The sequence below is a fragment of the Saccostrea cucullata genome, unplaced genomic scaffold (assembly GCF_032062105.1).
Source record: "Saccostrea cucullata isolate Sc308-1 unplaced genomic scaffold, CSIRO_AGI_Scuc_v1 ctg15773, whole genome shotgun sequence".
Classification (NCBI taxonomy): Eukaryota; Metazoa; Mollusca; class Bivalvia; order Ostreida; family Ostreidae; genus Saccostrea; species Saccostrea cuccullata.
In genome coordinates, this window is record NW_026927672.1 from 1 (window position 1) to 25,339 (window position 25,339).

At 32.7% G+C, this 25,339-nt stretch overlaps 1 protein-coding gene across 1 annotated transcript; it reads left to right on the forward strand.

Moving 5' to 3' along the window:
• Nucleotides 1–19,854: 19,854 nt before the first annotated feature.
• Nucleotides 19,855–23,449, forward strand: LOC134275152 (uncharacterized; the record flags this gene model as incomplete). The annotated part of the gene is made up of 3 exons (XM_062757393.1): nucleotides 19,855–20,470; nucleotides 21,761–22,847; nucleotides 23,136–23,449. Coding segments are annotated over exons 1-3 (2,017 nt in total), but the record flags the coding sequence as incomplete, so codon positions are not given.
• Between the last annotated feature and the right edge of the window lie 1,890 nt (nucleotides 23,450–25,339).

Genomic DNA, 25,339 nt, shown 5'->3' on the forward strand with positions numbered 1-25,339 from the left:
GCATGGAGTGATCTGTGAATCCCATTCGATTGATTGGTTGAAAAGCTGGTTGAATGAATGAACACTTTATCACAAACAAAACTAGAAGTGTTGAATCTATGTATGGTGACACGGAAGTTGTGCGTATGATAAACGAATTCTACATCCATGTGCTATATTAATTTACTGAACATTGATATGACTGGAAAGCAGGAAAACAGTGCTTGAAATTGTTTTTGAGCAATTTTCATTTAAAACATAGAAAGCCATTATTTTACATTACACATAGTAAATAAAATTACCATAAGATTTTAAATTAAAAGCGAAAAAAATTAAAGCTTAAAAAATATCAAAATATGAATAGTATTTTATAGTGTATTAGTGTATAGTGTAACAATGCTTTTGTAGACAGTTGCAACAAGGCAGAGAATATATGTTTTAGGTCAAATAGCTGAAATGAAAACCACAATGCTAACATAGATCATTTTAAATAATGCTGTTTCAAAAATTATTAACTTATCGAATAAATATTATTATTTTCATAAGGCTTGAAACAAAGTAGCATTATGTCCTTGGTAATCTCCATATCATTCAAGTATTCTCTTTAACGACTATCCTACCTCTTAATTTAGAATTTTGAACGCATTCGATATTTCTATGCTACAGGTATTCTTATCAATGGATGCAATTTATAATTTAGTCGGTTGAATCTTTTGATTTTTTTTAAAGAAAACAAAGTTTACTATAACGTATCAATAAAATTTATTTTTATTTCTAGGGTGTTGTATGCCAGGATTTCAAATTTGATGAAATATTGAATGATAAATTCAAAAATTTCAGATTGTGAAGTGGTCATCTAGAAATCAAAATAATGGCCTCTGGACAAGACCCTGGCGGTCGTTCTAGGTTTGCTAAAATCGGTATGGCAATAAACGAAGAATTGACCCAGGCCTGTAGAGATGTCTTAGAAATGGAGGTACCTCCTGGTCTTGTCTACAACAAAGTGAAAGCATCATCGATTTATAAGAAAATACGTCCCGAGCAAGAACTTCGTCTCACAGGCGCCAAAACAGATGGTTATAAAGAATTTGATATTACATTGTTATATACACTGATAAGAAATATATGTACAAAGATTCCACGTCCAACAAACGGTTGGGGTGGGAACACGATGCCGTATGTAGGAGAAACAACGATCGGTGATGATATTGAAAGGATCAGGATGACAAGAAACAACATGTTTGGACACATAAGCTCGGCCTGTACCTCACAGACAGATTTTGATTACACGTGGTCAATCATAACTGATATCTGCCAAAGACTGCAAACGTACACAAACAGAGACTATATGTCTGGTCTGAGTAATATTCAAATTCAGGCCCTAGAAGAGGAGTACGAAACAACACTCACAGAAAAACTTAGGGAAGATTATAAGAATAACCAATCTCTTATGGAAAAATATCTGTGGAACGGGATGAAAACAAAGTCCGAAAAAAGGTGGCTATAATAAATACTGTTATTGAAATATTTACTACATAGAAAATCTCCATGATACCGTACTAACGTCAGAACTATGGTGCAAACAATAGTGCGAAATGATCGATTAATTGCAAAAATGTCTGTCTTGTTATCGGGAAGAGAACATTAACATATTTTATGAATTTAATCTATGAAAGTTCTCAGTGTACACGAACTATAAAATCTTATGTATGTGTCATGGAGTTGTTACATACTGGTGTTGAAACTGAGACGCCATAGAATTTCCCTAGGAAGCCATCCTTTAATTGTAGAGGAACACTTTCATATCCCTGTTGTAAAACCTAGTCTACCACTAGATAAAGAGTCAGACTTTCTCAGTTGTAGGTCATTCACTTTATTTAATCTTGTTTTACATAGTACAACAATCACTCTATATGGATCGTATAGTTAACAAACATCCACAGCGATGCATTCACTAAAAGTGGTGGATATTAACTCGTCACTTACCACCCGTTTATCCGTTTCTCATGTTGTATATTTTTTAATTAACTAGATTAAGAAAGTGCAAATTCATCATGTTGGCAAATTAACTTTTATTTTTCTAAAGTGAATTAAACATTTACATCATGAACCATGCCGACATCAATTTATTTGAAAATGATGGGACCAGTGTTACAACGCACTTTGAAAAAAAACGCACTTTGAAAATTTTTTTTAAAGTGCGTTAAATTTTGGGACCAATTCAACGCACTTTGAAAAAATAAAATTTCTTTTCAAAGTGCGTTAATATGGACCATATTAACGCACTTTGAAAAAATGTGTATGGATTTGTCAATATTTCTGCAAATCTTAGGTATGATATATAATTGAACCTGTTTGATAATTCTTCTGTGAAGAGGTCACTTCAGGATGTGAAAGTGAGCGATTTTGATTTTTTCATACTTTGAAAATTCTTTCTCGCTTCAATGCTTTACTGTACTTAATTTTTCAAGTTTGCATGCATTTTATGTACACTTAGATTTATTGAAAGTTTTCAACGTCATACCAATTATGTAAACATATATATTTGGGTGTAGCATAGGCATCAACACCGGAAAGAGGGGTTACATGTAGGAACATAAATATTTTGGAAAGATATACATACTATATACATGTATGCATTAAAAATTGGGGCTTACCTGTGGGGTCAACTTTCAATTTGCTACCGACGACTATGTACAATGTTTAAGAAAAAAAAAGAGTTGGGATGAGAGACCTTCTAGTCGACTTCTCCTTGTTCTCAATGAGGTTAATTGAGTTCATGTAAATTTTAAAAAAGTTTTTCGAAAGATAATATTATTACAATTTGATTTCCTCTATAACTAAAATCTAAGTCTAGAATTTTTATTTTCATACATATCTTTTTTCAAAGTGCGTTAAATGCCTCCATGGTAAAAAATGTTTATGTGCATTCTTAACGCACTTTGAAAAAATTTTTCAAAGTGCGTTGAGTGTGTCCAAAATTTAACGCACTTTGAAAAATTTTACGCACTTTGAAAAAAATTTTGAAAGTGCGTAATTTTTTCAAAGTGCGTTGCCACTGACCAGTCCTCTTTCGTTATCTTGTCAAAATGGCCATGATAGCACGGTTCAACTGCTACTGAACAACGGTGCCGAAATCAATTTATGTGACAATGATGGATTCAGTTCTCTTCATATATCTTGTCTAAATGGACATGATAACACGACACAACTGTTACTGAACAACGGTGCCGACATCATTTTACGTTATAATAATGGATTCAATTCTCTTCATACAGCTTGTTATGATGAACATGATAGCACGGTACAACTATCACTGAACAACGGTGCCGACATAATTTTATGTGATAATGATGGAGACCGTCCTCTTTATATAGCTCGTCAGAGGGAAAATGAAAGCACGGTACAACTGTTAGTGAACAACGGTGCAGACATCAATTTATGTAACAAGAATACAGCCACTCTTCTTTATATAGCTTGTCAAAATGGACATGATAGGAATGTGTAACTGTTAATGAACAACGGTGCCGATATCAATTTTTCTGATAGTGATGGATTCAGTCCTCATTATATAGCTTGTCAAAAAGGACATGAAAGCACGGTACAACTGTTACTGAACAACGGTGCCGACATTAATTTGTGTGATAAAGATGGAAATAGTTCTCTTTGGATAACCTGTGAAAACTCACGTTGCAGAACCATCAAACTCCTATTAAATTCAGGTGCTGATGTAAATTTATGCAATAAAGGTCACTGCGGTCAGTTATACATAGCATGTCTCAACGGTGATGACAGTATGGTTAAACTTTTATTGAACAAAGGTGCAGACATCAATTTATGTGACAACGAGGGAACAAGTCCACTCTACATAGCCTGTGAAAATGAACATTACAGCACGGTCGAATAAAGTAAGGCTAAATTCACTTTTCAGAACATCAGAAATTTGATAAAAATGATAAATGTTTATCTGTTAACTTTACTAAGTAAAATATGACTGTTAAAACACGTACCCCCTCCCAGCCATTCAAGTAAAACATGCACGACTGCCCTAAACAACAATTGCAGCTGAATTTCTACCATACAATGGGTTCATTATTATTCTTTGATATTTTTAAATACCCGTTTTTCTGATAATTAGGTCGAATTTTCTCTAACTTACAGCAGTGTTGTCACTCTTGGACTTCCGATACAAGGACTGTTTTTAATGCATTTGATACGTAAGACCCTGCTGAGGCAAAATGTAGTGAAATTTCGCATCAGCAACTCTCCATCACCTTTACATTGAAATTTTCTAGCTAGAGCAATGGAAATGCGTACATAAGCCATTTTCAAGTAGCCTTAGCATTGTTTCGGGAAACGAAAGTAGAGTTTATTTTTTGAAATATTGCTGTATTACTTATGAAGAACAGTAAAAATCCATTAAAACTCCATAATATTGCCAAATGTTTTGTTAAACATGCAATTTTTGATTTCTGTTAAGCAGACTAAAACTTGACTTCCGGTTATGGTATGGAAATCTTTCAACCGTTAATTTACTGTTGTTTACCAAATTGAAGATATTCCTAATTTTCAGATACAAAAATTCTTTACTTTACATAAATATTTCCCCCTAAACAGGGTGTTGCGTTTCTTTTGCGTGTCAGTATATTATTATACAAATATGGACTCAATGTAGGTCAATATGCATTTATAATGACCCAGGATGACAGATATTGACCTCAGATACATGTAGTATATCGACCGAGGGCGCTAGCCCGAGGTCGATATACTTCATGTATGAGGTCAATATCTGTCATTCTGGGTCATTATAAATGCATATTGACCGTGCATTGAGTCCATATTTATTATATTATATAAATAATAATTTCCCAAATTTATTAGTGCAATGTATTATATCATCCTATTATTTACAGAGATAGTATTAACCATAAATAAGTTGAAGGCAAATGTTTCAGAATTCATTGAATGTTACTCAGAGGAAATTGTTTTAGATATTTATCTCCGAATAACACAGAGTACCCCCTCCCCCAGATTGAGAATCGCTCTCGTTTACATTTGCAGACGAAATGCACTGACAAAATATAAATACCTATGTCTTCTAAGAATAAATACAATCTTACATGGTATGCTTGTCTATATTTTCATTAGTCTCCGTAATCGCGTTTACAAACAGCGTCAAAACTCTGCTGGCTGAGTGGAAAGGTCGAACTCAACCATGAAATGGTATGTGCTTATTATTCCCGAAAAATATTCACGAATATCCTAGTAATTGTTTTGTATTATCAGTCTCAGAGTTCTTCACTATACATGTATGTTTTAAATTTTCCTCACCTACAACTTGCGAACATCCATGTTTGTATAAAGCGAAAGTGAAAACGAGGCAGCTCGTGCGAGTCATTATTCGCTCTCAGCAGTCGTTATTAAAAAATAAGTACTTCGTATTGAGCAATCAGATTACCGGATTTCACAAAGTTATATAAAATTAAGAAATGATACTTGTGTTAATTTGTGCAATAAAGACAATAAGGGTCCACTATACATAACATATTTATATGGCCATGACAGTATCGCTGAACGTTTACTACAATATGGTGCTGAGTTTTTATTCTGAAGATGGATTCAATGGTTTCTAAATACCAAGTGCGTTCACATTATTTCTGAGATATGGAGCAAAAATAAATTTAAGCTTTGATTAGAGATTGCAGAAATGAGTGGGATACAATCGTATAGAAATTAAACAATTCGTATTATCAATTACAAGTATCAATATTTATTTTCATTTATATGTCGACTTGCTATTTCCTAGTGAATCTGAAATCGAAGACACCACAGAATCTGTTACTACTGTTTCATGTTCGAATGTTCGGAGAATTATATTATATTATATTATATTATATTTTTTGATTGCATTGTTAGCAAATATAACCTTTCATTAATGGGTTTAACAGATCTATTTATACCAAGTGATAGGCTGTTTTTTACTTAATTTGACAAAAGAACGTTGCCTCTGTCCATCGACAAAAAAAACATGGCAAGTATGACCGATCAAAGGTTATGTTTTCTCATTTTGGGCACCTGAGTCTACTCCTGGAGTGTTTGGGATTCGTGTTTTATGTTTAGTTTACAGATATTTATTGCTTTTAAAAATTTGTGTGGATTGATTTTTTTTTTTCATCTAATTTTAGTGATTACTGCAGTACTGTTAATCGCCAAATTTTCTGTGACAACTGATTTTTTTTTTAGATGAAAAAAAAATCATCGTATTTTTTGATCGTATTTCGCTTTCATCGTATGAAAAAGCGAGATGGAGATATTGTACTTTAAAGAAGTTCGTGTTATTGTTCATATTTGATAATAATACTTTTATACGCAAGAATTATTTTTTGTTTGTAAGAAAACACCAAAAAAAGATTTTTTTTTAATAAAAAGTGTACGTATTCGCAGTAAATTATTAAACTCACATATTTTTTAATGTCATATGGCTGTTTTTATTCTATTGTTCTACTGCTATTTAAATGTGTAAGTTATAAAAAAATCAGTCCAATAAAACATCTTGTTTCAAGAGAGCAAAGTATTGCGCCTAATTAAAGCTTTCTATTCTTGTAAGCAGCAAGGGAGCAGTCTGTTATTTGTTATAAAGTTAAAACATTGCACTGTATTTCTGTTATATTCAAATTTATTGTTTGAGACGGGTAATGATTATTTATTTGGATGTAATTAAGGGCTTTGTTTAAATAAATCTTAACTCCATACAGGCGACACATGAGTTCGAACTGTTATGTTTACAACATACTGTTATATTCTGTCCATTAATCGAAATTCGTTTGGACCAGTTTTTTTTTTAATTGTATATAGATTTTATGTTTGGAGGGTGGGGTGGGGGGTGGGGGGGGTTATCTATCAAATATTCCTTAAATTGTACAGATCTTGACGGCATGTGTCTTTTAAGCCCCTGTATATCAATTCGTTGATGAAGGTCCGCAAAATTTTACGTAATAAAAAATCACGTCACAGACACATTTCTTTTTTAGACACATGTTTTACATTTGTCGATATATCATTGATTTCTTTTTTTTTCTTTTCTTTTTTGAAATTGAAAATGTGTGTACATGTATTAATTTTGTATTAATTTTGTTTGTTTGATTTCTTTTATAGTGCTTTGCTTATTGTTTGATATTCGGGACAATGCATTCCCTTTTGTTAAAAAAAGGAAGAATGAGGGAATGTTGAAAATATATCTGTTGTGCAAAATTGTTTTTCTGAGTTAATCTAAAATTACACAGTTTAAGATTTTAGAATTATGCAATTAATGTGGCATAGGTTATTGTGAAACATGCAAATTATGTTTTTGTATGATACTGTATAAAGTACATGTAAATATATTTTCAAGGTCGTGTTTTATGCAGTTTTATATTTTCTGTTTATGTGTCAGAAAATATAATCTATCATTAAATGAAATGACTGATTTTTTATACTGATTGCTAGACCATCATTTATACACTGATTGTCCACCGATTCTTCCTTTTTTTCCTGAACATTACAATAAGCACACACCTGGTGTGACAGGTTGTCCTGGAATGTTTATTATTCAATGCCACCTGATCCCAATCCTGATGTTTTGGAGATCAGTGTTTGCTCTGATACTATTTTGTAACTTTTAATGGACTTTTAAGCTCGAATACTGTTCGTTATCTCCACGTGTTTTATTCAATTGCCTAATTGCACAACCCTTAAAAGCATAGACTAATGAACATCAATTCAATTAAAATCAGACTTCTTAGATCCACGAAGAGTAATATGTGGCGCGGAACTTAGAAGTCTGATTTAAATTATGTAAAAGAACTCAGTCTTAAAATCGATATCTAACATTGATTTGAGGTTGTAAAAATGAATCAAAATATGCAAAGGCATTATATAAACGGAATTTTGCCGTTAAAATCCAAACCTGTGACGTCAAAAGTGTTGACCATGTAGTAGACGAATGAAAGTGAAAAAAAACCGAGATTTTATGTAAAGAAACACAAGAAATCGGAGTTTAAAAGCATTTTTAAAAAAATGAATATCATGTGTGATTCATATGGGAATAAAGCTTACGAATAAGGTATGGTAATATAATTTTACAAAACATATGAATATCAACGTATGTTGATCATAAGATCATACAAAAATATGAATAACATATGCAAAACGTATAATCAACATATATTTAGAAACATATGTTATCCATATATGGCTTGTTTTTTTTATGGAGAACATATGTTAAACGTGTGTTCAACAAAAGTTGAACATACGCTGCAATTTTACCTGTGTATCAATCGTTACATTGTTACGTCACAATCGTAAAACACGATGCTGGGCGAACACTACGGTCACGAGACTACCTTCGCCAATCAGATTCCTTTAATTTGTAATTATTCCTATGAAATATATTAATAACATTTGAGTGGAGTCCACTTCATATAAAAACTGTGAGGAGTCCGTTTTATATTTCCTTTTGTGTGAAGTTCATTCGATACATAGGATTGAGTGGAGTTTATATATTGTTTTACTGATGTCAGGGAATTACTTAATATTTTCTTGTCTTTGATATTTATTCCCCACTTTTGTTTACTATTGTTTTGATAGAAATAATCGTGTGTCTAATATGTCTTTAAGACACATTTCTTTTGTTTGTCCTTTTCGAACTGAATTCAAACTTTTGTTTGTCATCATTTTGATATATACTTTTGTCTGGTGTCAACTTGCTGTTTACTTTTATTCAATATTTGTTGTCACGTGATATAGGTGTGTGGTTGCTTTTTCCTTATTGTTGATCTCATATTACATTCTACTTTGAATAAAACCCAATACACCTGATATCTGTCATACCATTATAGAAGAACGATACAAAGGAGAAAAATATCATGGTTAAAGGTGGGCTTTATTATTTATCATTTTACTGTATTTATTCATATTGTTTACAAAGGAAAGGGCTAAATGGTAATTATATTATATGAGAATCAATTGAGGCTACTTCGGATTTCAATTGTCAACTCTCCTTTTTCATGTTTTTGATAAAAGAAATTCCATCACCAAGTGGTTATTGTGTTAATGTCACCTAACTCATTAGTTACATAAGAGTTATCCAATTTTGTAAAGTGGAGCATGCTACTGACTGACAAAGCGATTATAAAGATTACAATATCCTCGTTGAATGTCAGGTTGTCGTGAATTCTATATAATAACCTTGTTAACAAATACAGCCGGTCGTTGAATCCTAATTTGTCTCAGTTGTTTCATATTAAAATATAAATCTTTGATTTTATACTCATCTAACTGACAGTGTGCAGTTTATACTTTACCAATTCACAGGGCTCTTAGAAATTCTTGAAGTCCTTCTTATCACTTTGTCAGTTAGTAACATGCCTCGCTTTACAAAACTGGTAAGTTCTTGGGTATTTAAACTCATCCAAAGCACCTGATACTAGCTTCGAGAAGTCTCTGTTTTATATTTTTTTCACATACTTGTTAGGTTCATATATTTTTTATCTTTCACTGTGCGGTGTGTTCAACTTTTTTTTTTAATCACTACTCCCTCTATTTCTCTTTCTCTCTTTTTTCTCTCTATCTGTCCCTTAATATTAAAAAGAATCCAGTGAGGGGTCCATTCGGTGGAGAGTTTTGAAAGTTCCTTTTTTTATTTTTAATGCTATTAAAGTTTACATATCAAATTTAAATATTGTGTAGATGTCTTTTTAATTAAACCCTTCAATTCACTCCGACAGAAAGATTTCAATTTCCACCCGGAATTTTTTTTTCTCACTCTAAGTATCGTTCGTGGTAGCTTAGTCCGTGGATCGGGATGTCGTGTTTTATGAATCCCCGCCGCAACCAACTTAAGTCGATGAAAAAATGGGTAACAAATGTTTTTCTGCCGTATGTGCTGCACTTTGAAATGAAAGGTGTTTCGTCTTTCGATTAAGACCTTAAAAAAGGAGTCCATGTATCACAGCTGGCGTTAGTACGATAAAAATCAATCACTGCTCAATGGACCAGATTGCCGAGTAAAGAAAATCGTGACGCCATTCAACGGTTTACGGTGACGTCACGTATATATTTTTGAAAATGTGGAATTGGACATAAAACATTATACTATTAATCAATCAATAAACTGTCCATTTAATCATACTGAGTATACTTTCAAAGCGCCGAAACCGTTCACGGTAGCTCAGTCGGTAGAGCCCTCGCTCCTTGATCGGGAGGTTGTGAGTTCGTATCTCGGCCGCGACTGACCTAGTCGTTAAAATAGGTAGCAACTGTTCCTTAGTCAGGCGCTAGCAATTTGAAGTGAAAGTTGCGGGTCCTTCGGATGAGATCTTAAAAACCGAGGCCCCGTGTCAGCGGCAGGCGTTGGCATGATAAAGATCCCTTACTGCTCAATGGCCCTGAGTGCTGAGTATAGGTCAAAATTTGAAGCCCTTCACCGGCATACGGTGACGTCTCCATATGAGTGAAAAATTCTCGAGAGGGACATTAAACAATATACTATCAATCAATCAATCAAAGCGCCGAAAAGAGGCGTAGGGAGTAAACCGAACCAGTCACATGCATATTGATAAAATGTAAACAATTTACAGCAATTCATTAAATTACATTCTATAGCAGTTGTTGATTGTGATGAAAAAAGTTCATATTTTTACACAAAGTTTGTAGAAAACAAACCTCAGAAAACAACTTCAGAAAACTACTGATATTCAAATCGGGCACAGAGTAAAAGCGGAAACAAAACAAAATATCAAATGAGAGATCTTGTGCCATAATGGAGTAAAAATCTTCCTTACAATTTGTTTTCGTAAGTGAAGCAAGTTTTTTTGTATTAAATCATCTTGGAGAAGTTAAAATCATCACGTTTATTATTATTGCGGGGGGGGGGGTGGCGTGGTTTCATTAATTTTATTTTTCTGATAAAAATTTCTAAATATGAAACAGATATATTAGGCTGTTTGGTATCTATATATATATATATATGAGCCTCGTCGGATAGATATCGACCTTATGGCAAAATTTATCGAATTTGAGATTTTTGTGTTTTTTAATGGTCCATACAAAACCATTACAAAAGCTAAAAACGGTATCAAAATATATTCATTTATAACAAAGATATCATATTTTGAAATTGGTATGTTTGCAAAATTATCTCTGAGCATATCGTGATTTTTTCACGTTTCAATTGTGACGTCATGGTTTATTCTCAGTTGTTCGGTAGGGCACCTGTCAACGCGTTGCAATCCAAGCTGTCATTATATCTAAGTTAAAAGAATTGCTAAATAAATGACAAAAACAGATGATCATGATGTACAATCCCAAAAATGGGTTAACTGTATTTTAAATCCTTTAAAAAGTGGATACTGAACTTCCAATAAACAAAATATAGATCTAAACTATGCTACTTTTACGTTTGATAAAGCCTGTATCCTCAAAGTATGCAAGTTAGTTAACACTTTATTTATTTTACGTAATCACCATGTAAAGAAAAAAGGGAACCAATAAGATCCAGTCAAAATTTACAGGGATTCGAATTCGATCTCAGAAATATCTAGTTTCTTACAGAAAAAACATGAACCATGCAGCCGATAAAATCACAACATAAATCATGCTTCAATGGTTATTCTTAAGTTAAATAAAAAAATCGCATCCATCGTGACACGTGAAATCAAACATGGTGTAATACTAACCCTTATGTCTTAAAGTAAGCTCATTTTATTAGGACCCCCCCCCCTTAAAACCGTCTCTACTGCAGCGACTTTCACCTTCGAAAATTGCTAGTTCATATATATACACCCACTTTTCCTCCACATCATTCTCCCTTGGTTGTAATTGAATAATTGAACGGATAGCTCGACAAAAAATTAGCCACTATGTTTTTACATTATTGACCCCCCCCCCCTTTTCATCAAATGTCTATTATCCATAATGTAGAAAAATAAATACATGTACAAATTATTGATTGATTGAATTTTGCTTAACGCCGAGTTGGCAAGATTTCAGCAATTATCGGCGTGAAATTTTTATCTGTTGCATGAAAAATACATGTAGTTGATACATGTAACCTTAATATAGGGAACTAATTAACCTTCCATCCGACGGACCATAGTTTCAAAAATATGTTAACAGTTAAAAAAGATTTTGTTCTCTGTGTTCATCAAGAAAATATCTCATGATGTACAAAATTTTACTTTAAAAATCAATTTGTTGTAAACAATTTAAAATTCATTGTGAAATAAAATAATAATCATGCATCGTTCGTACATTTTTAATTAACTTCGTATATTAGAGACCCCACCTAATTTTAGAAGAATAAGATTTATAGTTACAGTGTACATATAGCAGAAAGTCACGGGAAACATAATTGTATACACATTGGCTGAAATTCTCGACTCAAAACGCATGCATGCATTTTTTTGGGAAGATGATTTTTCATTTTTTTTTTGTTCTTTATAGCATATAGTTTATCATCATTGGATACCCCAAGATTGATCTCGTTTTTACTCATCACCGGGTGGTAAGTAAAAACGAAATCACTCGTGAATTCCCAACGATGATAGTCAATTCGTAACACGACATTCAAATGCATTAAAAAAGAGATTTTACATGACGTTTACAAAATATTTTTATCAACAGAAAAATGAAGGGATATCAATATAAATTTCAGAAATGCAAAAATTATAATTTCTCTGTTACCTGGAGTATTATAAATGCATTAAGGGAAAGAAAAAGAAAAACACCAGCTATGTTGAATTGCGATATAAAACCATGTGCCAGAACATTTTCTTTCAATTACAATTCAATTAACTGCAAACGAACTAAATGTTTAAAAGAGAATTGATTACATATAGACTGTATTGAGAATGTCTTAATAAATATTTTATTAGATTATGCCATTAAACCATTTAAAAAAGAATAAATAATGCTATGAATTAGATAGTCGGATTCAGCTGGGTGCGTAGGATTCTAAAATAAAGTAAATCATGTTTAGCCAGCGAGGTAGCTTTATATACATGTATGCTGACTTAAGAAGTACCCCCCCCCCCAAAAAAAAAAAAAAAACATTAACTCTCCTTTAGAGAAAAATAATAAGTATGAATGGACGCAGCGTACGCATCGACAACATTCTGCTATCCCGTTCCTAACCCAGTCCAACACAACACATATGAATTTTTAGACATTTCATAATCATTTGTTTTATGATTTTGTAAATAAAAAGAAATTCAAATAAAAAAAACTGAGATTTATTATTAAGTTATCTGTTGTGGGTATCCACCCTCTGGTTAATTTCTGTGATAAATTTGAAGATACACGTAAATTCATTCAAAGACATGAAAAATTAAAGTATATCTAATATTGTATTGCGAATTTCATCGTGAATGATTGAATACATGTGCACACGATGATAGTAAAAGAAGAAATTGACACATAACATTACTGCATGAGTACATGTGCGATTTTCTGTGCCAGATTACTTCTCCTCTGGTTAAAATTTATACTCTAAACTACAATAAAAATATATATTCTGTACTTCCACAGTAATGCACCTTGCTTCTTTTTCTTCGCTATATATCTACCAACTTATTATTTCTCCGGTGTTAGATATGGCATTATGTCTTCTGCTGTTTGAAAAAAAAAGTGTAGATCGGAATCGGCATTCCTCTACGAAGGGGAATACATTTAAAACTTGTTTGTTTTATTAGTACCTGTTTAAAATGATCCGATTTTTTAAAGAAAAAATCTTTGAACTGCAGTTGACGATGTCTAAAACATTCCTTAAAGTGTAAACCATGTGTAGTAAAAATCCCGGGAAATCTTTCTCAACTTTATTCACTTTTCTCTCATTATGACGTTACATACGATAAGGTCAATCTCTATCCGACGAGGCTCATGTGTTAAATTGAAAGACACAGCAAGGGGATCATTAATGATGTAGATGGTTTGAACCTGGGTTTTTCCATTTACTTGAAGAAAACAAAACTTGCATGTTGGGTGTGGCAGATCTTTGGGGATTATTTTTATTCCTTGGTACCTTATCCCAAGTCTGATATTTCCAAATGTCAATGTTTTGTAAAAGATTTGTATCGGGTAATTTTTTAATCAATCTCTTCGATTATTTTGTATTCAGTAAAATGCAATTAAATGAAGGTAAGCAAGGAAGAAATAAACAGAATTCAGACAGGTTACAAAACAACACCAACACCAACTAAAAGAAAACATATACGAATAAAAACATATAATTCACTATAATTTTTAAATTACGTAGGAGTAACATGAATTTTGTAACTATCTCTGTGTTGATTTTTAATTTTGTGAAATAAATATTCTATAGTGGGAGTCGAAAAAACTGGGAGGCTAGGTACACTGGATCTCCATATCCTTCTTTCTTATGCCATTGAAATTGACACTGGTAATTGATACGAGCTCAATTTTTTAGTATTACTGAGAATATTGATAAGAGGAATGTACATTTTTTTTTAAAACTATGTTTCAATATAGAGATATAATAACATTAATACCCAGATATAAACCGAATAATTTTATAAATATATGAAAACATGGTTTAATAACTAGTTACCTATACATTACATTAAAAAATAGTTTTTATCCCCCATCGGACAAAAAAAATATGAACATTGAAAAAAATCCTGCCGGAAATAGCCGTCTGGTTGTTTTAATTTTAAGAGTGTGTGAAGTGTTGGTAACCTTACTCTTTATAATCACGTGAAAACAAGCCGGTCATTACATTTAAAAAGAAATTTGACTGAAACAGAAAAGCCAATAAATATTCTAAATTTATAGACGCTTTTGAGAAAAAACCTAAGCTTCCTGGTGGAGCAAACCCCATCACGAAATTAAATTTATTTTCTTCCTTGTCAGAAACGACTGTCATAAAAAAATGAATTTCCGGAAGTTTTATACTATTATTCAAAGTCTTTTGTTGTAACAAAACTTTCCGTGTTTAAGTTGATACTAAATAGAGCTTGGTCGTATTTCTTTCCGTATTTAAGTACATTGTTTACAATAAACAATAAAGTGTGTTGTGTCTTTTTTTGGTTAGATGATCCTTTGTTCAAATAATGAAATCTAAGTGAATTGCTAACTTGTGTAAAAATGCAAAATTCTACACAGCTTAAAGCATGTAGCCTGACATAAATTTATTGAACACTTTATTTACATTTTTTTCCTCAAAATGAAAGAATCTACAATAATGGAGTTTTTGTTGTTAATAAATACTTTGAATATGTAAAAGAATGGCTAAATGATTTAATGAAAACTATCTTTGCGTAAGTAAATGTATTTAGATGTTTTCTTTGCCAAAGTTGTAAACGTCAAACTCTAACTACTTTATATTTATTTTGCTAATTGATTCACACCGCCTGGATAGTCTTTAGTACTTTAAAAGGTATTTAATGTGAGGCTATCTCATTTGTAGCGAAGATTTGGCTCCATCTACAGACTGTCTAGACATCATCTAAATTATATTGAGATTGTTTTTCCGACATCTGACGAAAGACCCAAGATGATCTAATTGCAAAAATAATATCACTGAGAGAATGGCCGATTTTTCATATTTATTCGGGTTACATAAATACGTCTGTATCGTATTTTACATAAACAACACGTATTTACTGTGGTATTCCAATCGCATGGTTGAAGGAGGACAGCTTTAACAGTTTAACAAAAATAATGTTGCAATAATATGTGAGTAGTGTAACCTTTGGAGCAGAGGCAAATATACATGTACCTACATAAAGGATGTTATGTTACTAATTCAAATAATAATGATAATAATAATAATAATAACTAGATGAGATCTCCTTGCAAGCAACGGGTAGGTCTTCCGTTGAATTTCTCGATAAGATGAGATGTGATTTTGACTGAGATATTCGTTAAAAGAGAACGACATTAAGTTTTCCTACATTATATTTGAAGCCATTTATGGCGTATGTACAATGAAAATTATTAGACGAAAATTATAAGAACTTATTATTTGTATCATTACTTTAAATAAAGATTGAACTTTTCCGTAAATTACAAAATCTAAGTCAATTGTGTTATAAAGATATCATAAATTAATTTGGATTCTTGGAATTTTTTCCGACTTGTAAGAAAATACAAAAGATTTAAATAACACATTACAGAGAAGATAAAATCGTATTATTAGTTGAAACGATGTCTTCTCCGTTTCCTGAATTGTATGAAAATTTTTAATTTAAATGTATCGACTATATTTCTTTTACTCAATTTTGTATTTTTCAAAAATATATATTTTTGATCAGTTATGCCATATATGGCTTTAAAGTTTCAAATTTTTATCAAGATATTCTGAACATCTTTTGTTTAATGAGGCTTATAAAAATATAGCATTTTGTTCCCTTGCAATCCCTAATTACGAAAAATATGATTAAATTGTTTTCATATATTGTTTGAAATCGTTAAAATGAATACTTTTGCCCCAGTAATCTATAACGAAATATTGATCATTAGAGAGTTATAGATGAAATACTCTTGGACCCTCTGAGCCCCTAATGTGAGGGGTGAGCCCCATTTTCTTGATATCAAATGTAACGTCTTGTAATTTTGAAGATTTTTCGTTCAACACGTATTCAGAGATTTCTATTTCTTATGGAGATATGCTAAATGGAAATATTTAGGGGACACTTCTACAAGTCCTTATAGGGGCCGTTTTACAAAACTTCAAAGTCTGGCCATCTTTTGTTTAATATTTCTTATCAAATTATTCCCCCATTTTCGAGATATACAGCGTCAAAGATTTGACATTCTGGTCCCTTGAGACCACTAATTACGTAACATATCATCAAAATTTTGTCATATATTGTTGCAAATAGTTAAGATAAATACTTTTGCTTCAGTAATGTAAACAAAAAAAATGATTTTTAGAGAGTTATAGATAGAAGACTTTTGTCCCTTCTAAGCCCCTAATTTGAGGGGTCAGACCCATTTTCTTGATATCAAATAAAAGGTCTTATGATTTTAAAGATTTTTTGTTCAACACTTATTCATAGATTTCTATTCGTTGTGGAGATATGCTTAATGGAAATATTTAGGGGCCACTCCCAGAAGTCCTTAATGGGACAGTTTTACAAAAATTCAAAGTATGCATATTGATTACAACATTATTCTGACCATCTTTTGTTCAATATTTCTTATCAAAATATTCCCCCTTTTCGAAATATAAAGGGTCAAAGATTTGGAATTCTGGCCCCTTGTGACCCTTAATTACTCAAGATATGCTTAAAAATTGACAATATATTATTCCAAATGGTCTAAAATAACAAGATATCGAAAACTCGAGCGGAAAAAAATGATAAAATTTTTTGGTCACACTGGGGATCGAACCCGGGTCGCCCGCGTGACAATCCAACGCGCTAACCATTTAGCCATTGGGATCGCCGCTTCGCGTTTTCAAATGCAAATATCTCGAGATTGGCTCATTCGATTTTCAAACAAATTACATATTTCGCTTCTGCAAAAGGGTCTCTATTCAATTCAAAACAAAAATATTAAAAAAAAAAAAAGTTAAAAAATAACGTTTTTTAAATTTGCTTCCAGTATCGACCGGAAGTATTGACGACGCACAAAAAGGCGATTCTGCAACCCTATAAGTCATGAACTATCATCTCCAATTGTCTCCTGTTCATATTTTAAGCAGTTTTCGCTACTAAGTTAAGACAAATAAGTTTGATATATATATAAGTTAAGGTATATCCATATCTCTCGGCCGGAGGTGACGTCATAAAAACGCTCAAAAATCTATCAAGATTAATGGATGATCTATTACATATGAAAATTTCATGTAAATCGACCGAGCCGTTTCTGAGAAATTGCGTGCACAAAATCGGTTGGAAGAATAATAATAATAATAGGGGGAAAAACGAACGAAAACAATAGGGTCTTCCGTTACGTTCCTGACGAGGAATCGAGGTAATCTTTTGACAAACAAATTCATGAAAAATGAATACCATCAGTCTTAATTTAACTCGTCATTTAGAAATTTCTTTGGTCGGTAAGGCCCTTGTCAACAGAGACAATCTAGCCTTGAGTCAAATGCTGACAGATGTTTTTCATATTCATTTGTAGATCATTATGTGCATGCTGATTTAACAAAATTGTCTACACATTTTCCATTTGTCCCCAAACACGATAAAGAAAATACAGCAGCGTGATTGGTCGGCGCGTGATCCAACATTTAATAGTTTGGACGTCCGCGTAAACCCTGCACCTATTTTGTGTTTTTGACCTTGAAATAAAGGAAGAAAAACGGATTTTTTTACTCATAAAGGAAGATATAGAATAGATTTACAAGAAGGAGTATTCTATATCAAAGTCCATTAAACAATTTTAGAAAATAGGAGCAGAGCAAATACGGATCTCCAAAAATCAGAGTTGGGATCAGGTGCCATAGAGGAGAGAGCATCCAATACTTACCAATCACACAAATTATTAAAATACCGAAAGTTTTTTTTGGAAATTCATGTTCATTACGGTCAAGATCTAGTAAATGAAAGGTGCCTACAGATTTATCAAACCTGAAAAATAAATTCCTTTGTTGATGCTTTAAAACTTTAGCTTGGTCAAATAAGGTGTTTTGGTGCATAATTTGTTGGTAAACAAGATGAAAAACTATTTTAAACTGTCATTTTCACTGAAAAATTTAGAAAACCAGTCATGAATATGGTTTTTTTTTTCATATTCGACAAAAGAAATTTTTCCAGATTGCCTGCAGTTTCTCAGAAAATGGTAATTAGTATGTTCATGACCTCATGTTTCAATCATTATCAAATTTAATATAGTTATCCGGTTTACTTTTCATATGATTTCAAATTGAATGTCATGAAAATACCCTATTTTCTACATAATTCTGCTAGTCCCGTGGGGATCCAGGTTAGAATAGGTCCTCAGTACCCCTTGCTTGTCGTAAAAGGCGACCAAATGGGGCGGTCCTTCTGATGAGACCATATTAACCGAGGCCCCGTGTCTGTCACAGCAGGCGTGGCACGATAAAGATCCCTCCCTGCTCAAAAGCCGTAAGTGCCGAGCATAGGCCTAAAATTGCAGCCCTTCGCCGGCAATGGTGACGTCTCCATATCAGTGAAATATTCTGGAGAGGGATGTTAAACAGTATACAATCAATCAATCAATACATACTTCTGCTAAAGGCGTAAAGTACGGGAAAAAGAAAGTCGAAATTGATTATGACGTCATTATGGATCTAGCATAAAAAAATAGTCTAAAGTTATTTACTAGATCTTGACCTTAAATATTCTTAAATCAAAAAAAAAAAAATTATATGAATATTTATTAAAATATTAAGCTGATAAATGCATATCTCTTATACATAAATTTCATCAGCTTAGCCCCCACCCCTTCTGAGCTCTTGAAATGTTTTTTTTTTATTTTAATATTTAAATATATCGGGTTTCTAACGTGTCGGCTGAGCATCAGTAGACATTTTTTTTCCAAAAGTGCATCTGATACATAAAATTGGTACCGTTCAAGAATACCATTTATTTCAGAATATCTTTAAAATGTGTGATCTCTAGCAACTGTGGAATAAATCAATTCAACTGTATTTTCCATGAACTCACGTGTACCATTTCCATTTTAAGCTGCACAGTTGTAATAAGGAAAATGAATGAATATTGTTATTTGCGGCTGGCTATTAAACAAAGACATACTGACATGCTTTAAAGCTGAAAAATATAACTTACTTAAAAAATTAAAACTTTTGCAAAAATATCATAAGATCGTCTAATTTAATTTTAAAAAACGATAAAACGTCGAATTGTCATTTCAGAGTGTTAATTAAACTGCAAAAACCCGAATATGGCCTCTGGACCAGACCCTGGCGGCCGTTCTAGGTTTGCTAAACTTGGGATGGCAATAAACGAAGAATTAAACCAGGCTTGTCGAGATGTCTTAGAAATGGAGGTACCTCCTGGTCTTATCTACAATAAAGTGAAAGCATCATCAATTTACAAAAACATACGCCCTGAGCAAGAACTTCGTCTTAGAGGTGCCAAAACAGATGGTTATAAAGAATTTGATATTACATTGTTATATACACTGATAAGAAACATATCCACAAAGATTCCTCCACCAACTAAAGGTTGGGGTGGAAACACGATGCCGCCAGTAGGAGAAACAACAATTGGTGATGACATTGAAAGGATAAGGATGATACGAAACAGCATGTTTGGACACATAAGTTCGGCGTCTACCTCACAGACAGAGTTTGATGACACATGGCAAATAATAACTGATGTCTGCCAAAGACTGCAAACGTACACAAACAAAGACTACCTGTCTGGACTGAGTAATATTCAAAGTCAGGCCCTGGAAGAGGAAAACGAAAAGGCTATAATCGAAAATCTTGAAGCCCACTACAAAAATAATACAGATCTTATGGAAAGGATGTCTTGTTTGGAATCATATTTGTTAGGTATGAATTCAAAATCCGAATCCCGGGATCTAAAGACTTTTTACTGTGTAAATGTTATATTTAATGAAACAGTGACTGCATTATTTTTTCCTCAAATGAAAATACACTTCTTACGCATTTTTAATCAAAATGAATTTTACAGATTTAATGTTTACAGTATATCTCTAAAGTCGCATTGTGCAATTACCCCATATCGCTCTTAAAAGCACATTATACAAAACGCACAAGAGGTTTTATTGCTCAAACTATAATATATGATGAGTATTATTATATTGTACAATATATGTAAGAAACACAAAATTTTACCACCGATTTCCAGAGAGGGTATCTCAAAATGTCAAAATTAGCAAAATCTTTTTATGGAGTACGACAAAATTTTACAGATACAAAGGATTCATACCAAAAATTAGAAAGATAATTGTGTGAATCACAAAATGTGTCAAATTTTAGGACTTAATATAGTATACCGTTGCTTTTGAAACCCACCAAGGAAAAAATACATGAGTTATCCTGCCGTTACAAAAATACTTTTGCATTGTCAATCTTCCCATCGTTTGAAAAAATTGCTTTACAAATCAGTAATATACATTTAGAATTAAAATCAGGTTTCATAACCTGTCATTCTAAAAATTTTTAAATCTTATTAATTTCATTTAAAAAGATACTCTAAATTCGCTTTATTTTACTATGATGTTCAAAGCATTGAGCAATGAAAAACCCTTTGAACCCCTTAAATTGATCTTTCCTTTTTACAAATATTTGATTAGGGTCTTTCTAATGATCATGAAAAATTTGAATGCTAGTTGTCAAGATACAAGACAGATTTTGAGGTCCAATTTTTTTTTTGTAAATAAGGCTAGTGACATGCTTTTTGTTTACGCGGGTTAATTTACTAATATATCTTCGTTCAAAGTAAATAAAAGTAAATAAAAGTTAATTTTAAATACAATTCGGCAGTTACTATTGATTTGCTGAAATTCATTTTGTATAAATATGTTATTTTCTATATATAAACAAAAGAAAGACAAGAGCCTTTTTTACATTATGAAAAACGTTAAGTTCAGTATCTTGTTATTTAATAAACATATAATGTGCAAATGTTTGCTAATCAATAGATGATAGGTAAGAATTGTAAAAATTAAAATCAGTTGAATCTGTGTACAGGCCCCTTTAAAAAAAGAAATACAGACTGACCTCGTAGCGGCTAAGAATCATGAATAAAAGCTCATCTATACACCATCATCTGGCATATACTTTTTCATTAATGTCAAGACATTGAATTTATTTCAGGAATACCAATGATAGATGAGATTCTCAAAGTCTGGCAAAAAGAGAACGTTGCTTTTATTCCTACAAAAGCAAGTAGGATCGTCGAAGAAAAGCTTAAAAGCCATAACCTAGTCATAGTGGTTGGAAATTCTGGATCTGGAAAATCGGCGATTATTCAACATATTGCCCTCAAGTATAAAGATCGGGGAAGTTATGTCGTACCAGTCGATGAGGTTAAAGAAATTAAAGAGAAATATTCGTATTCGACAGAAAATCAAACCCTCTTTGTACTCAACGATCCTTTAGGTAAAGAATCTTTGGATGAAATTTTGTTTACTTTATGGAAAAAGTATCAAAAAACGATAGAGACTTGCTTGAAGAAAGTCAAACTACTTTTGTCCTGTAGAAGATGTGTTCTTTATGACAAGAGAATAAAGGGTATTTTATTCGAGGAATCCACCATAGTGGAAATAGACAACAAAGAAAATGGACTGACAGGTGTAGAGAAAAGAGCAATCCTCAATCAATACACACAGAATCTAGACCTTTCTGAGGAAATTGTTTTTGAAATAATCAAAACAGAAGCGTATTTTCCACTGCTTTGTAAGCTTTTTTCTAGGCCAAATTACACGGAAAATGGACTTGACTTCTTTAAATTTCCGAAGAAGTTCATTAAACAAGAAATTGATATTTTCAAGAGAATAGACAAGAAGAAATTCTGCACTCTTATTTTAGTTGTAGCTTTTAAAAACAATCTGAAAATTGAAACAATTGAAAGGAATGATGAATCTAAGAAAAAATATAAAGACATTCTCGAAATGTGTGAATTATCGGAAAGCACACGTATATCGGCCTTCCGCAGTACTCTCCAAGAACTTACAGGATCTTATGTGAAATGTGTCGGACAAACTTTCCAATTCCTTCACGACTTTATTATGGAGATAACGACTCTGGTGTTTGGTGCCGAGTGTCCAAAAGAGACAATACAGTACGCAGACAGTGGTTTTCTGAGACGTCGTGTGAGAATAGTAGATGATACAGAAGAGGAAAATCGCGATCCGTTTACTGTTTACCTTCCTGAAGAGTACATTGGTGATCTTGTGGATAGGTTTATCGTTGATATGCAAACAGAACATATTGTAGATGTTCTATTCAATCCATGTTTAAGAAATAAAAGTGTGATAAGAGATTTTGAACACAAAATTAAATTACTAAAAAATCTATCAAACATTCTCTCAGGCATCAATGTGGTCTTAATAGATAAATCAGCGTTTGTAAAACCGTTTAGTGATTTCAGCGTATCAAGACTTACTTTTCTTGACTGGGCTTGTACAATATGTCCTTTAGTTGGATTTATAGTACTTTGTCATGATGAAATTTCTCTGTCTTTTATAAGATGCATAGACAAAAATGCATTGCAGGATCCTTTAGTTTTTTCTGCCGTGTGTGCTAATGGAGGATTGCAATTGTTTCATAGTCTTAGCCAAGAATACAAAGAAGCGGCTATAGAAGAACTTTGGGGGTTATTTTATCCAATCCACATTGCTTCAGTCTTCCATAACTATGAAATAATTCCAGAGATGATTATACTCGGTGCTGACGTCAATATGTTAAGTGCTGGTAATATTTGGACTCCGTTAATTTTGGCAGCAGGAAATGACGAAGAACATTTAAGAGAAGCTGGAAAGGAGACAAAAGAAGGAGAAAGACGTAAAACTGTTTCTTGCTTATTGAACTGTGGCGCCAAAGTCAATTTATGTGGCGACGATGGAAAACCTCCTCTGTGGATTACTTGTCAAAAGGGATATGCAAGCACAGTACAAGTGTTTCTGAACAATGACGCCGACATCAATCTATGCGATATGGACAGAGCCAGTCCTCTTGATATAGCATGTCAAAATGGACATGATACCACAGTACAACTGTTACTGAACAACGGTGCCGACATCAATTTATGTTATGAGAATGGAGCTAGTCCTCTTTCTATTGCTTGCCAAATGGGACATGATAGCACGGTTCAACTGTTACTGAACAACGGTGCCGGCATCAATTTCTGTAACAAGAATGGAGCCAGTCCTCTTTATATAGCTTGTTATAATAGACATGATAACACGGCACAACTGTTATTGAACAACGGTGCCGGCATTAATTTATGTGATAAAAATGGATTCAGTCCTCTTTGTATAGCCTGTTATAATGGACATGATAGCACAGTACAACTGCTACTGAACAACGGTGCTTATATTAATTTATGTAACAAGAATGGAGCCAGTCCTTTTCATATAGCTTGTCAAAATGGAAACGATAGCACGGTACAATTGTTACTGAACAATGGTGCTAACATCAATTTATGTGATAACGATGCAATCAGTCCTCTTTATATAGCTTGTTATAATGGACATGATAGCACGGTACAACTGTTACTAAACAACGGTGTTGACATCAATATATGTGATTATTATGGAGCCAGTCCTCTTTATTATAGCTTGGCATAATGGACATGATAGCACGGTAGAATTGTTACTGAAAATCGATTTCGACTTCAATTTTTGTGATAAGAATGGAGCCAGTCCTCTTTATATAGTTTGTCATAATGGACTTGAAAGCACAGTACAACTGTTACTGAACAAACAACTGTTACAGTTGCCGACTTCAATTTACGTGATAAGAATGAAGCCAGTCCTCTATATGTAGCTTGTCAAAATGGACATGATAGCACTGCACATTTGTTACTGAACAACGGTGCTGGCATTAATTTTTGTGAAAAAGATGGAAACAGTTCTCTTTGGATATCTTGTGAAAACTCACGTTGCAGCACAATCGAACTTCTATTAAATTCAGGTGCTGATTTAAATTTATGCAATAAAGGTCACTGCAGTCCATTGTACCTAGCATGTCTCAACGGTGATGACAGTATGGTTAAACTTTTATTTAACGAAGTCCTATATCAATTTTATGTGACAACGTGGGAACTAGTCCACTCTTCATAGCCTGTGAAAACGGACATTACAGCACGGTCGAATTATTATTATTAAGAAATGATACTTGCATTAATTTATGCAATACAGACAATAAGAGTCCACTGTACATAGCAAATGTATATGGTCATGACAGTATTGCTGAACTTTTACTACAGTATGGTGCTGAGGTTTTATTCTGAAGATGGATTCAGTGGTTTCTCAATACCAAGTGCGTTCACATTATTTTTGAGATATGGAGCTTAAAAAAACTTTAGCTTTGATTAGAGCTTGCAAAAATGAGTTGGATACTATCATACAGATTTTAAATAATTTGTATTATCAATTACAGGTATCAATATATATTTTCATTTATATGTCGACTTGCTATTTCCTAGTGAATCTGAAATCGAAGACACCACAAAATCTGTTACTTCTGTTTCATGTTCGAATGTTCGGCAAATTATATTATATTTTTTAATTGCATTGTTAGCAAATATAACCTTTCATGAATGGGTTTAACAGACAGGTTTATACCAAGTGATAGGCTGTTTTGTACTTAATTTGACAAAGGAACGTTGCCTCTATCCTCGGAAAAAAACATTGCAAGTATGACCGATCAAAAGGGTATGTTTTCTCATTT